The 14,370-nt window shown below is 31.9% G+C and overlaps 1 protein-coding gene across 2 annotated transcripts in view; it reads left to right on the plus strand.

The window, feature by feature from the left end:
• Window positions 1-13,265, plus strand: part of LOC127706825 (transcription intermediary factor 1-alpha-like) — a 28,757-nt gene extending 15,492 nt beyond the window's left edge. Inside the window, exons 1-2 of one of the 2 annotated variants that reach the window (XM_052211527.1) lie at window positions 7,480-7,517; window positions 11,691-13,265. In XM_052211527.1, the coding sequence (XP_052067487.1) occupies window positions 11,710-12,627 (918 nt within the window). In that variant the 5' untranslated portion in view covers window positions 7,480-7,517; window positions 11,691-11,709 and the 3' untranslated portion in view covers window positions 12,628-13,265. Of the gene's footprint in view, window positions 1-7,479; window positions 7,518-11,690 lie in introns of those variants that run through there. The other variant, XM_052211528.1, reaches the window with a different exon arrangement.
• Window positions 13,266-14,370: the final 1,105 nt, after the last annotated feature.

Here is a 14,370-nt window from a genome sequence, read left to right on the forward strand (position 1 = left end):
ACCTACAATGTATAGCCAAATTCATATAAGGTTAACATTGCCTGATGGTGTTGGGACCTTAGTTTCTTTTAAAAAAATTTCTTATTTTGTCAACGTAGAACTTTACAATTGTATTTTATACATCTTATCAGTAACTATAAGCTGATGATTTGAAACCTAAGTTGCGTAAAAATACATTGTTTGTTGGTCAACGGTTATTTTACAATAGTAGGTAGTTAATCATGTCAAAGCCGACTTGTGAGCTGATGATACAGTCTACCAAGAGTTAGTTAATATTTAAATCACTTTCCTACGTCTGAAGCGCTTTTCTGGATTTGCCTTTATCAGGAACGCTAAACCCAAATAACATTTGAGAGCTAGGGATGTATAAATATGTAGATATCTTTTTAATGATATGATTATTGTGAAACTAAAATGTGCACCCATATTCATCTAAGATCAAGTTTGCCTGATAGAGTTGGAGCCTTAGTTTAACAAAGATCATGATTTTATGAATGGGGAATTTTATAATAATAGTTTATAAATCTTGTAGGTACCGACACACTTACTAATGAGTTTATTATAACTTTGGGATTACCAGCAGTGGTATCTCTTTTTAAACATAAAAATAAGAAAATGTAGCATGAATGCAAATGAGACAAATATCAATCGATAAATATATGACGACGATCTTAACAAGTTATAGTCACCACAAGAACTTCGACTATGCCGTATACTTAACCATTAAAGGTCCCCATATGTAGTTGAATAAAAATTAAAACGATAAAAACAACGATCTTGAAGTATGTAAAAAAAACTCAATATAGATAGCAAACAACGACAAACGACAAATACTGATGTATAGGCTTCTGATTTGGGATAGACATATTCATAATGTGCTAATTAGCATGGCGATGATGCAAGCGTAACGCGAGACTCCTACTCTGCGATCCACCCAGTTTAGCTACCTTTGGAATTCAAGAGAATCTCCAAGTTTTTCTTGTAACCTTGATTTGTCTCTATTTAATCGATTTACGAATTTTGAACATCGGTAAACTACTGTCGCCTTATTTACTGTAAACCTTCCCACTCTAGGGGCGATGTGAAACATATGTATATAATATAAGGAGCTGTTATAGTACAAGCAATAAAATTAAAACATTAGATTTTTCTACCATTATATTCGTCAAGGAAAATTGAAAGAATTGGTCCAAATAAGTTTAAGGAAAGGATAATGGCCAACGTCGATACATATTTCTTGTTTTACATGTTTTAACTCATTGTAGTTTTCACTTTGTGAAGAACCATGCTGATTCCCATAACAAAAACACTGGAAATGATATCACCAAAATGACGGATTGTTTTCAAAAATGTATTTGTTCTGTTTGATTAATTGATATTTCAGCGAACAATCGGTATTCAAATGTGTACTAATTGTGTGCCACGACTTGTGTTTGTACTCTTATTGAAAAAAATTATACGAACAGAAAAAGTGTCTCGCAAAGTTCTTTATCTTCACCGTCAGATATATTGATGGTGTTCTGTCACTCAATAACCTGCATTTCAAAGAGTGCTAACATCTCATATATTCAATTAGATTTTAGATTTAGGATACTACCAAAAGACGGAGGTTTACTTACAATCTTGATCTTTTTCTCGATATTAAAAGAATATGACGACTTCAAACTAGAAACAATGACCAACATGATGATTTCAAAATAGAGGTCAAAGGGATATGAACTAAAATTTATACAGGTAATCAGCAAAAATAAGCTATACTGTAATCATTCATTCGTAAATATGTAGATACATATTTGCAGCTTTCATACTCGAAAGAACTATTACTAATTTTCAAATTTATAAAACATACATTTAATAACCACATTGGTATCAACTTATTCCTCTTTATAGCAAATTATTAATATTAAAGGATTTTGTTTTTAATTTCGTTGGATAGTTTGAATAAATTAGTGTCTTAAATGTATGTGCGTCTATTTTAGGATACAAACATGTTTACTTTTAACCAAATGTGAACAGTGATTTGGAACAGCATGATAAAGGACAGCAATCACTGTATATTCTGCCATCATCCTTCTCAACCAGTGAATGTGGGCATTGTTCTTTTATTTTCATACATTTCCCGCCCTTTCTGTGACAAGAACGAGCTACAAGAGTAACACTATTTTACATTATATTGAAAATGTTTGTTATAAGTTGCTATAAATACAATATGAAATTAAAGAGGACGTCCATTGAACGTTATTTTGATTGATTGATTGTTGGTTGCCTAACGTCTAGTTGCAAATATTTCATGCATATTCAGGACGAGAACAAGTTAACAATAAAAAAATAGGTAGGTCTTGTAAAAGAGGCAATCCGGGATAATGGTCGGGAAAATTTGGACTGCCACTGGAAAATGAGGGTATATTGGATAGGGACAGACATTTTTCCTTGCAACAGGCCACCTACGGACCCCTCAAAGAGTTTTTTCAAGGATACTTAACGTGCAAAGAGCGTGGCACTCTCTTAACACGAGGCATCGGATTTAACGTCCCCGTTCTGACCGGACGTGGCTGCAAACTTGTACATCCTGCACAACCAAACAGACCCCCCACTTTGGCAAGCGTTTTACTGCTGGTCAGAATAAGACCAAGTGCCCATATTTCTATTCCCCAGTCATCCTTGGGGGCTTGTACGTTATATGGAAAATGTTTGATATTACATTACTTGTCATAAAAACGTCAATACAAAATGAAAAGAGGACGTACATTTTACAAAACCATACGAAAACATTGTATTGGCCAAGGACCCGAATCGACTGCTAAAACTTGTACATGTACCAGAACTTTCTAAACATGACATTTAAATGTAATTGTGCTCTTCAAGACTTTGATGTAATGATTTCATGAAGTAATCTTCATACAAATTTATTAACAAGGATGACGACAGTAGATTTTAATTTCAATTTCCATAATACGTTGATAATAATGTTTCATTGGTTCCTTCTTATGTTCCGTTTTTTCTTAATTTGTTCAAAATGGGCATGTTTGAAGAACATTGTCGATTTCAGTAATAGTTAACTGTTCATTCCTTGAAATATTCTTATCCAATTTTTCACACGGTTCTTCAAGTGCTTAAAAAGTAATACACCCTTGACTTTTATATGTTTTGGAGTGAACGATCCAGAAATGATATTCACACGCACTACTTTGTAAAGTGTTATTAAAGACATTAAATCGAAGAATGAACATGATGATGAACACGAATCAGTTTTAAGTTTAATAAAATTTTTACTATATATAAATTCGGTTTTATTTTGGTGTAAGATTCATCCAGTTGTGATCCTTTTATTGTCATGCAATCATCCAGTTGTGCATACTCACTTGGAAGACAACAAATTTCTGTAGAATAACAATCCTCGTGTTGTATATTGTCTTTATAATATCCTTCAGGACAATAATTGCGACTACATATTCCACCATTATGCTCATACTTTACCGCAGAATAGCCTATAACAGAGGTTCAAGCAATATGATTAAGATGAGAATGAAAATATTGAGAAGCTCGATATGCAAATGATGCTATGCTCTGGGACGATTTTGTGAGCAACGATTTCTGTCATACAGAAGATAGGACAAGTTGAGGAAGCACTGACAATGTTATGAAGAAAAGAAAAACAAAGCAAAACATAGAAAACTTAAGCATGACGATCCCCATAAAATAGTAGGTAAACTCAAGTGTTCTAGAAGGGTAATTAGATTCTGCTTCACATGCTGCACCCGTCGTGTTGTTTGCTTATACAAGATCAAATCTGTTGATAGATCTAATTCTGTGATATAAGTAGTAGTCGGGACAGTTGGAAGAATATTCGCGGTCATCTGTGACAAAGATATTCCATAGAGGTCAAAATATTAAATTGAGTTTAATTATATACACAGAATTCTATTTTGAGATCTCTCCCGTTGAATAGCTTGCTCAACCGTAAACAAGTATTTGTTATATAAATTCATCAAAGAAATTAAACGGACTTAGATGTGAATAAGTTTGAATAACCTTTTTAACAAAAGGTGCCAGTCCTGACAAACGTCTAAGAATAAACGACATTTTCTTCATTTCAATCTTTCATGCAATGCCTCGTTGATCATAATATGTCGTTAACAAGCTTATATTTAACCTTTCTGTGAATAATATTTAACAATGTCCTACATATATATGTAATTGAGTAAATACTGTGAAATAACATAAGTCTACAAAAGGATGCCAGGCTAGATCTATATTATGATTAATTTGAATATAATATTTTAATGCATTGATTTATGATTGAGTGAAATATTAATTTCTATCTGAAATAAAGAAAGCTTTAGTTTTTCATAGTTATTATTCTTCGATATTACAAAAGGCAAACTTTCCATAGACTTTTCCATTTTTTTTTTTTCACAAAATATCCTTCCAAATTATGTTACACTTAAAAGCCGTTTATCACCAGTGACATTGAAAAAGTGAGGTTTTACTTATATAGTAGTATATGATACAGATTCTTCGCCACAAACAACAAAAAGTTCTTAAATTTTCAAGCTTTGGTACTTCAGAACATGTCCATCACATTACCGGTTTAGCATCACAATGTCTTGCATTCTGCAATAAAATTGTGAATGGAGACGGGAAATGTGCCAATGAGACAACAACCCGACAAAAGAGCAGAAAACAGGCCAAGGCCACTAATGGGTCTTCAACACAGCGAGATAATCGCGAAATCGCAGCTTGGCTTCAGCTGTTCCCTAAATAATAAAGGATACTAGGTAAGAAAAACTGACGTCACAATAAACTCTGAAACATATGAATGAATTAGATTTTAAAAAAATATACAAAACTAACAAAGGCCAGAAACTCCCGACTCGGGACAGGCGCAAAAAATGCATAATAGGTCTGTCTAGGTGTAATACAAACAAAGCATAGTACATCACGTCCGGTTTTATACGAAAAAGGGTCGAAACTAATATTCCATTGATTTTGACAGTTGTAGCAAGTTTTTTTTTTATATCAGTCATAAAACATATAGCTTGGGTCCTTCAAAGTACAATTCTTTTTTTTTGTGTTTCTATGAAAGATTTCTTTTAAACTTGAGGTTACATGGTCACAAAAGCTTGTACACCGAAAAAATGGGTGAAATTTAATTGGTTAACTTCCAGTGATGGTTATTATCTTAAATGCAATAAAATGTATGTTCAATTTTATCTGTAGTACTGGACAGGATTAAACTTCACTCATGCCAACTATTTCTTTATTGAAAAAATGAAAAAATCGACACATTTTTTGGAAAAGTACCATTGAAAGGTTTGACTAGCTTTTGATGAGAATGGCAATATTTTTGGGCTTTCTATAGAATATAAACCATAAAAGACGGAATGTGAAATACCTGAGCGTATAAGTCCGTTGATTCATATTTACGAATGATGTATTTGTACCAATGATAGAAATCAATATTTTTGTGGATAAATTTGTGATATCGAAAACACTGGTGTTATATTTTTCCAGTAATACAGATATTTCTTTCGTTAAAATCTAATACGTTGCTACATTCAAGAGGGAAATAATCAAGTTGGGATATTAAACACAATAAGATAGTAGCAAGGGAAAGTCACCATCTAAATATGGATACTTAACAATAGGAAATGAAAAATCGTCTCTTTTATCGTAAAATGTAGTATTAAGCATCTCTTTAAACAAATAGATATCATGATCCAGGTAAGGGCAGTGTTCATTGTTAGTAATAACTAAATTAAAAGTTAGTTCAGTAGGATAAATCTCTTTAGTGTAAGTACTGCAATTGTCATCATTGAGAGCCAATAAATCATCCAAATATCCAAAGGTGTTATCAAACGTTTGTATCAGATGTAACGAAGTGTTGACACTACAAAAATAATTAAATCCACTACTCAAAAACGTTATTTAAGCAATTTAAATACCCTTTTTTATTGCACCAAGTTTACTCGTGAGTAGAATAGACAGCTTAGTAATGGAACAAACCTTTGAAGACGAAATAAATATATATGTGTAAGGTGTTCAGTGCAGCTTCGGAAGTCAAAACGTAGTTTTAACTTTTATGTTATTCGGTTCTTCTGAGAGGTAGAAAATAAAATTAAAATGTGTAATTTTGTATTTTCCATAAGATTAATCGGTTAATATAATAAAGTGATATTCGTTAGACAAAGCGACATCAGATATATTGGTTAAGCTTGTATAAAGTTTACTACTATGGTTTTTGTTCTCTTTGTTACAGGCACCCAATATAACCAAAATCTGTGTAAAAACGAATGGTACTTATTGAACAGTCGTTATGTATTTTGTTGCAAAATACTGTTTATAAAAACTGTTTTTTTCTTTTGTCTTTTACCTTTTAAAACTCAGTTGGAATGCTTATATCGTATCTCAACTTAAATTTACGCTTTAAAATCTATCTTTTGTATAGTTTGTTTCTCGTTTGTAACTTTTGCATAGGTATGTCTTATCATTTTCAAACTTCTTTCCGACGAACTGATATGTACCTCTTGTTTTTAGTTAAAATATGTGTTTTAAAAATGTTTACAAAAACGTTTCTTCTAAAATAAAGAAAATTATGATTTAGATATTTAGAATAAACATGCATAATACTTCTCATAAATCAATTGTATAAACCATGAGCAAGGGTACACATTAAAATCACGAATAAAGGTCCGTGTTTTGAGATGTAATATTTCGAGCTTACACGTCAATACCCTGGAACATGTGTTAAATTCTTCTGGTTTTTTTTTTTTGGTTTTTTTTTTTGTTTTGTATTGTTTGTATATATGTAAATATTGTATTCCACTTGTTACACGGATGTAATGTGTCTGAGTGATCAAATAAAGTTGTAAAGTTGCTTTACCATTGAGAACTCTTGTTTTAAAAATACATCATTAAGAATCTAGTGTGGAAATTATTTTCAAATCAACATTATATGTTTGTATGTATAGATTGAAAACATAATTAGACGAACAGGGTCTATAAAAAATCTTGTAAAAAAACAACACTGTCAAAAGCGTTTCTACATAATTCGAATAGATGGTTCAACGTTATTTAAATCATGAAATAATTGTTCTGATAAAATTAAACAATAAAACGATCTACACATTCAAGCAACGTCTTGTTGGTAAAGAAAACTATTTAAATTTATTTTATTTTAATCTTTTGTAATGCTTTTTAAAAATGCTTTTCACAAATGTAAAATCTAGGTTTTAACATTTGTTGGGATTTAATGAATTGAGCGTATGTTTATTTGTGGGGATTTAAAGAAATGGCAGTATGTTTATTTGTGGGGATTTAAAGAAATGGCAGTATGTTTATTTGTGGGGATTTAAAGAAATGGCAGTATGTTTATTTGTGGGGATTTAAAGAAATAGCAGTATGTTTATTTGTGGGGATTTAAAGAAATGACAGTATGTTCATTTGTTGATACTACAACTTTGACGACGTTAATCATGTGACAAATTAATTGAACATACTTCCTTGTTTCGTTGAAGGTTTGTATTCTTACATGAATACCTGCATGACTTTTTTTGATACATGTATGTTTAGAATAAGTTTTTGATAATTTATTAATCAGAAATAGACCATTAGTTCAAGATGGCATTCATAGAATTGTAACATTCTTTTAATACAGAGTCAAAAATAAACCATTGGAAGCAAAGGGAGGAATAATACTCGGTTATCTTAATATTAATCTTACCAAAAAATACTGCCAAAATTGCTTAAATAGAATATTAAATATCAGTTTAATCAACGGTACACATTTTCACAAAATTAACCTCACCTCATTTGTACTTTCCACCTTCCTAGTTTGTATTCACTTTTATTTAGTAATTAACATGAGGTATTCTGAGAGAAATCATATGAAAATTGACATGCTTTTTGACAAAATCTGACCTAAAAAGTGATCAACAGTCCTTGAAGCTGAATTTGTTTTATCTGTTCACTGTTATATTTCAAAGCAGATACTTTATAAAAGTTCTTGATTCATTAAAACAGTTAAATTAAAAGCGATTAAAAAATATTGGTTTTTAGCAAAGGTGTTGACAAACGGGATGATTTATAAAAAGCAAAATGATTAACCCATGTTCGGTTTTTTTTATTCAACTAAAGTGATACAGAATAAACTTTAAAAAATACAAACACCGGACTAGGTGTATTTATTGAACAGAACATGAACAATCAATCAATATTTCATTAATGAAAAAACATAAAGTTACACACAATATTGGTACACAATATCATATAATTGACAAGTTGCAAATTAAAGGTAAATGGGCATAATGCCCATGGTTGGCCTAAAATTAATAGACAATAAAAAAAACTTATCATACGTTATTAATTTTTTATATTATTTTTATATTGCGAGTTTCCATGAAAAGTAACCGCATGTAATCCTATTTCGATCAAAATAACGTTCGGTAACTCTGTTTGTTACTCATTTTTATAGTAAAATTGATAAATAACCAGCAGTCTGATAATTGTATGCAAATTTATTTTAAAAGATACATCCGTATGACATTGTCTGAACGTCCATTAGAAATTATCGTATATTAATATATGTATGCAAAAAAATAAAGTCATAATATAATGGTGCATTAACTTATCTGTCAAGCGTGTGTTAAAACTATTTTTAAATATAAACACTAAAGAAAACTGCCTTTCATATTAGATGTCAAGTATAGTCTGCGTTGAAACGTTTCAATAGGTAGCCACAGTTGATTAATTGCAATTTTATATAATTTTAAACTTTATTGGTTACATATGAGCTGCGTCGGATAGAAATCGGCCTTATGCAAGTGCAAGTATACATGAACATGTATTAGACTTTTATTGATTTTGGAACATTCAAATACAAAATAAAAGACGGATTTAGGTCTTTTTGTAGGGTTCTTACATTAACTCAATTTGCAAATAGGAACAGACTTTGCATAAAAAAAAAATTTTTTCAATTTGAAATAGGTTAACAGATGAATTGATATTCATTTGCATAAGGTCGATTTCTATCCGACGCAGCTCATATGTTTTAAAGTTATTTGATTGTTGAAAACATGTCCGTCAAAACTTTATTTGACTTAAAATGTACAAATATTACAACTTCAAACATTATTTCAATATTAATGAAAACAATGAACGATAGATGCAAATCAATTTTCATCTAAAATAATTTCTAATATGCTTAAATGAAGTAAATCAATGATGAAAATAAGCAGGTCAAAGAATACTAGTTTTAATATGAGATTTCTTATTAAAGGGATACCCTATACATGCTATACTTTCACTAACATAGATTTGGCTCGTTTAATTTTCATAATATTTTGTCAAATATTTTCTCCGACCAATTGCCAAAAATATAAATAAAAAAAATCAAGAAATCTGAACCATACAAACCACAGGAGTTATTTCGTTGGATATCTTGCAGTTTGATAAACACTAATTTTGATCATTGAAAAACTTGATTTCCCTTTATTTATAGTATGTGATAAAACGTTTAACTGATTTTTAAATAGATAACTCCCTTCGGTGTGCTGTACCCCCTAAATAAACCAGATTGATAACTCACCTACGTCGTTGTTAGTGTACAGTATATAAAATTATCAAATCTATAAAAAAAAAAAAATTCAAATTAATGTCAGATCTTACATTTAACGAAAAATTCATATATTTTCAAATTTGAAATATTCGGAAACATTTTCACGGGATCAAATTTTTTCGACATTGAAGTTAAATTTCACAATTTATTATATTTATCTGACTTTATATTACATTTTATCGAAAAATGATGAAAGTGTAGAAAATCACTTCGGATGCACATGATTTATAAAGATGGCTAATGTCTTGCACAAGATCGATGCCGCTGCTGGAGCACTATTGGTCCCCCAGGAAATCATGTCACAATATATATATACATGTCTTGGTGATATGTATCGATCCACCAGCTTCACTGAGTAGTGTGGGGTTTTTGTGTCTGACAAGTCCACGGGCTGTTGCAATAACGATAGCTTGGTTTACGATGCCACCGGCTTCTCTGATGCTGCGTATGTGGGCTCCTACATCTTTGTCTAAATCACCATTGACAGGTTGGTGTTTAGATTCTTTTGAGTGTACAAGATATTTCTTTTTCATGGCTCGTACTGCACTTTCTTTAATGTCAAGATGGAGGTCTTTGCTAAATTTGCGGGCAGCGGCAACATTGCCATGTTCAGTGGCATATTTTGCTATTTTAGCACGGGTCTCTGGTGTGTAGTGGTTGTTGCTGGCTTTTCTCTTGACCCCCCGTTTTGTGCTGGTAGTTGACTCATCAGTAGCAAGAGAGTTGACAATTTCAGTGTTAGCGGCTTTTATATTATCAGATGCATCTTTGTTGATGGCGTTATCAGGATCGGGCAACCTCAAGACGATGTCGTCAGGAGAGCGTTTCTTTGTGACGTACTTCCACATGGACATTTTTTTAACTTTAATGGCGTTTAAAAAGAATCATTCCTATTTATGTCTAAATGAGTCTTTGCTTATCAACGCTGATTTATTAGATGTGTAATTAAATTTATTTGTAACAATGTGCCGCAAGCCTAACACTTTATGATGAATTTTATTTTTCTCAACTTCGCTTGTATGCATAAAAGGACTCGGAAGCCAAACCTAATTTACTCCAGGTGATTGTGATTATTGACTTTTAATATTGTAATTTATTTTCCTTTGAAGCTAAAAATATCCTATAATTACCCAAGCCGGGCCTCGCTCTACACTAATCTTCTGCACGTGGTCAATGTTCGATTAAGTTTCTAGATCCCCAAAGTAGGCATGTACAACAAATACAGTACTAGTAATTGAACTTAGTTTCTAGATCCCCTTTACAAGTTACATCAGATAAGAATTGTGTATTGAATCACAGAAAACATGCGGAAGGTAACTTGATCCATAGATTAAAACAAACATTTTGTGACTTACAATAATATTTAGCTAAAAAAAAAAAATTTTTTGAGGTCGGCAAATCGCAAAAATAAAACCTCGCATTTTTGCCGGTGGTTGGCGAATCGCAATAATAAATGCACGCAATAATTTCTGAATTTACAGTAGTCAGTGTCTTGTCAAAGACTTCATGTCACTAAATCATTTGCATTCTTTAAGTTTGTTGACGCATGTATACTCTATTTACACACTTAGTTTCCAACTCCGTGATACAAAGCTAACCAAGGTGGTTTTGAGTATTCCATTTATTTTTAATATCCCCCAGTATATCTGCATCCTTTTTTTTTCCATTGTGTTGTCCATTTCCATTAGATCTATAATTTTCGAGTGTTCCTTTTGAATTTCATCTCTCTCTTTCTTCACCCAGTTTTTATTAAATTGTCCGTATCATGACGTCAGCCTACGTCAAACATTAAATTATCTTATTCATTTAAATTCCTGGATTGCATGCAACGACTTGTATAATAAGTTCTCAAAATCAACATCACAAGTCTTAATGGCCGTTTCCGTTGACAAAAATGGTTATGGTATTAGATAATCGGCAAAAACAACACATCACGGACATTTGTTTGTGATATTGTTACATATAATCAAAGGAAACATCCACTTTCAACGTGTTCACTTTTTTTTGCATTTCTTTTTTTTTATTACATTACTAATTATAACATTAAACTATGCTTGTTTTATATTTATTTTAGTTTAGTATATCTATCTTCAATGGCTTCAAATACATCCGTTTGTTTTATATGTGATCTACGCCATGAAACTAAATCATCTACGCACTGGTGCCCGGAGTGTGAAGAAGCACTTTGCTCTGACTGTATGGAACATCACAGTCTATCAAAGGGAACACGAAGACACAAAATCATTCCGATATCGCAATACCAATCCTTATCTTATTTTGTAAGAGATTTACAACAGCTTTGTATTTATCACAATGAAAAGTACAAACAATATTGTATGAAACACGAATGCCTTATATGCTACAAGTGCATAAAAGAGCATGGAAAGTGCAATGCAGTCGTCCCTCTTGAAGACGTCGTCAGCGGTGTTAAAACGTCAAAGCTTTTGCAAGATCTAGAAACAAGTTTGATAGATATTCTCGAAAATATAAAACGAATTAGAGAAGACAAGGAGATAAACATTAAATTTATTCAAAACGAGGAGATAACAATTACGTTGGAAATTGACAGTATAAAACAACAGATAAACCAACATCTCGATACATTGAAAGATGATATCATGAAAGAACTGGCAAAAATTTCCCATTATCATAACGACGTAGTTCAGACAATTGTTTCTTCGCTAAAGGATCAAGAGAAGGAGATAACACATTTCTGCATGGAAATTAAAAACATCAAACGATATGCATCCGATCTCCAAACCTTCATTGGTATGCGAGTTGTTCAATCTAGAGTCACAGAAAATGACAGGCGTCTGCAATCAATGATTAAAAATAAAAGTCTTGAAAATGTTATCATGCAATTGACCATAGATGATAAGATCAAGAACATTCTAACATTTGTCAATACATTTGGTAAGATCTTAATTAAGAAACCGTCATCTGATAAAACCAAATGGCAAAGCAACAAGAATAAACAAGCTCTGGTGTCAATACCGAACAAAATACAATAAATAAACAACATTTCGATAGCTTTGGAACAGAAAATAGACACATCAAGTAAATGGGCTAGAGGATGCACTATAACACGAACAGGGGAATTTCTATTCACAGATAACTTTAACTCCAATGAAAAGCTGGTAAAATTGAATGCTCAATGCAATACCGAATATATCATCCAACTGTCAAGTCCATATAGCGCTTTTCATGTAGAGTTTATAAATGACAACACAGAAGCTGTAACAACTGTCAAGTCAGTCGGGTTTGGAAAAAGAAGAGGAATCAGCATTGTTGATATTACTAAGAGAAAAGTAATAAAGTTCATTGACCTACTTAATCATACCTATGGTATTACTATTGACGGTATATAATTGATCTGCTGTGTTGAAGACAGAGACTTACATATGATATCATGTATAGATTACAGTATAACCACTGTACCAAACACGGTCTTACCTTGGTTTTCTTACGTCTCAACATATGCTTGCAAAATTTTCTATACCAATCCAAATAAACACACAGTATCTTGCTGTTTATACAATGGGACACCGGTATGGGAGTTTAAGGATGAACAACTTTTACAGACGCCATGTGGAATTACGGTAGACGACAAGGGAATTGTTTTCGTTGTTGGCCGTGATTCCCATCTTCTAATGGGAAATATATTAAACAAATACTAAACAAGGAAGATGGTCTCAGAGTACCAACTACGATATTCCGTGACAAGATAGGGAAACAGCTTCTTGTGACTAGTGACCAAAACGTTGCATATCTTTATACCATTTCCATTAATTAACAAAACATATCAGAGAACTGTTCTGATTAAATATTACTATAGTGAATGTACATTAAATTAATATTTATCAGATTTGTGATTGCACAAATACGAGTACTAGTATATTTTTACTCAAGTAAGCAGTATCGTAGGTCCTCTCTGGCAGCAAATCTTTGATATGTTGTGTGTTCTATTTCTATTGTTGATAAGGAGTGTACGCAGAACGCACATATCATATAGATGCAGCCATGGTGAGAGTGAATTGGTCTTTTCTCCGAAGCAAACTATTAGAAGGCATTTGATCACGAAGTGATGACACAGTTTTGGTTCTTCCCGTAAGTGTTATTTCTTCGTGGATTTTTTAACCTTATCTACATTTATATGATATAAGTATATGTTCGTTCGTGTGCTGTCATATATGATCATGTTTAAGAAATTCATTATTTCACAACATAAAAAAGTAAAATAACAAAAATACCGAACTCCAAGGAAAATTCAAAACGGAAGGTCCCTCATCAAATGGCAAAATCAAAAACTCAAACACATCAAATGGCTGGAAAACAACTGTCATATTCCTAACTTGGTGCAGGCATTTCATTATGTAGAAAATGGTGGGTTAAACCTGATTGTATACATAGCTTAACCTCTCACTTATAAACGATGTAAGATCAATGTAAGATCAATTACAAAATAATAATAGGTGTGAACAAACCTGCATCAAGTGAATGCAAGCATGATGGTTACTGAGTTACTTTTTGAACAATAAAAGTGTAGAATAAGAAATTCAGCTGTGTCTGCTTCTCACGAAACATCAATAAGTTCATTGATAGTATCATTTTTTTTTTTCAAATAAGAATAACCAAAATGTTATTTAAATGTCAGTCATGCTGCAACTGACCATTATTATTAAATTAATCATTATATTCAAACGTAAACGGTGAAAATGTAGCAAATTAGATTGATTGTTTTCTCTTTTATCGGT

Source organism: Mytilus californianus, unplaced genomic scaffold (assembly GCF_021869535.1).
Source record: "Mytilus californianus isolate M0D057914Y unplaced genomic scaffold, xbMytCali1.0.p SCAF_6, whole genome shotgun sequence".
Lineage (NCBI taxonomy): Eukaryota > Metazoa > Mollusca > Bivalvia > Mytilida > Mytilidae > Mytilus > Mytilus californianus.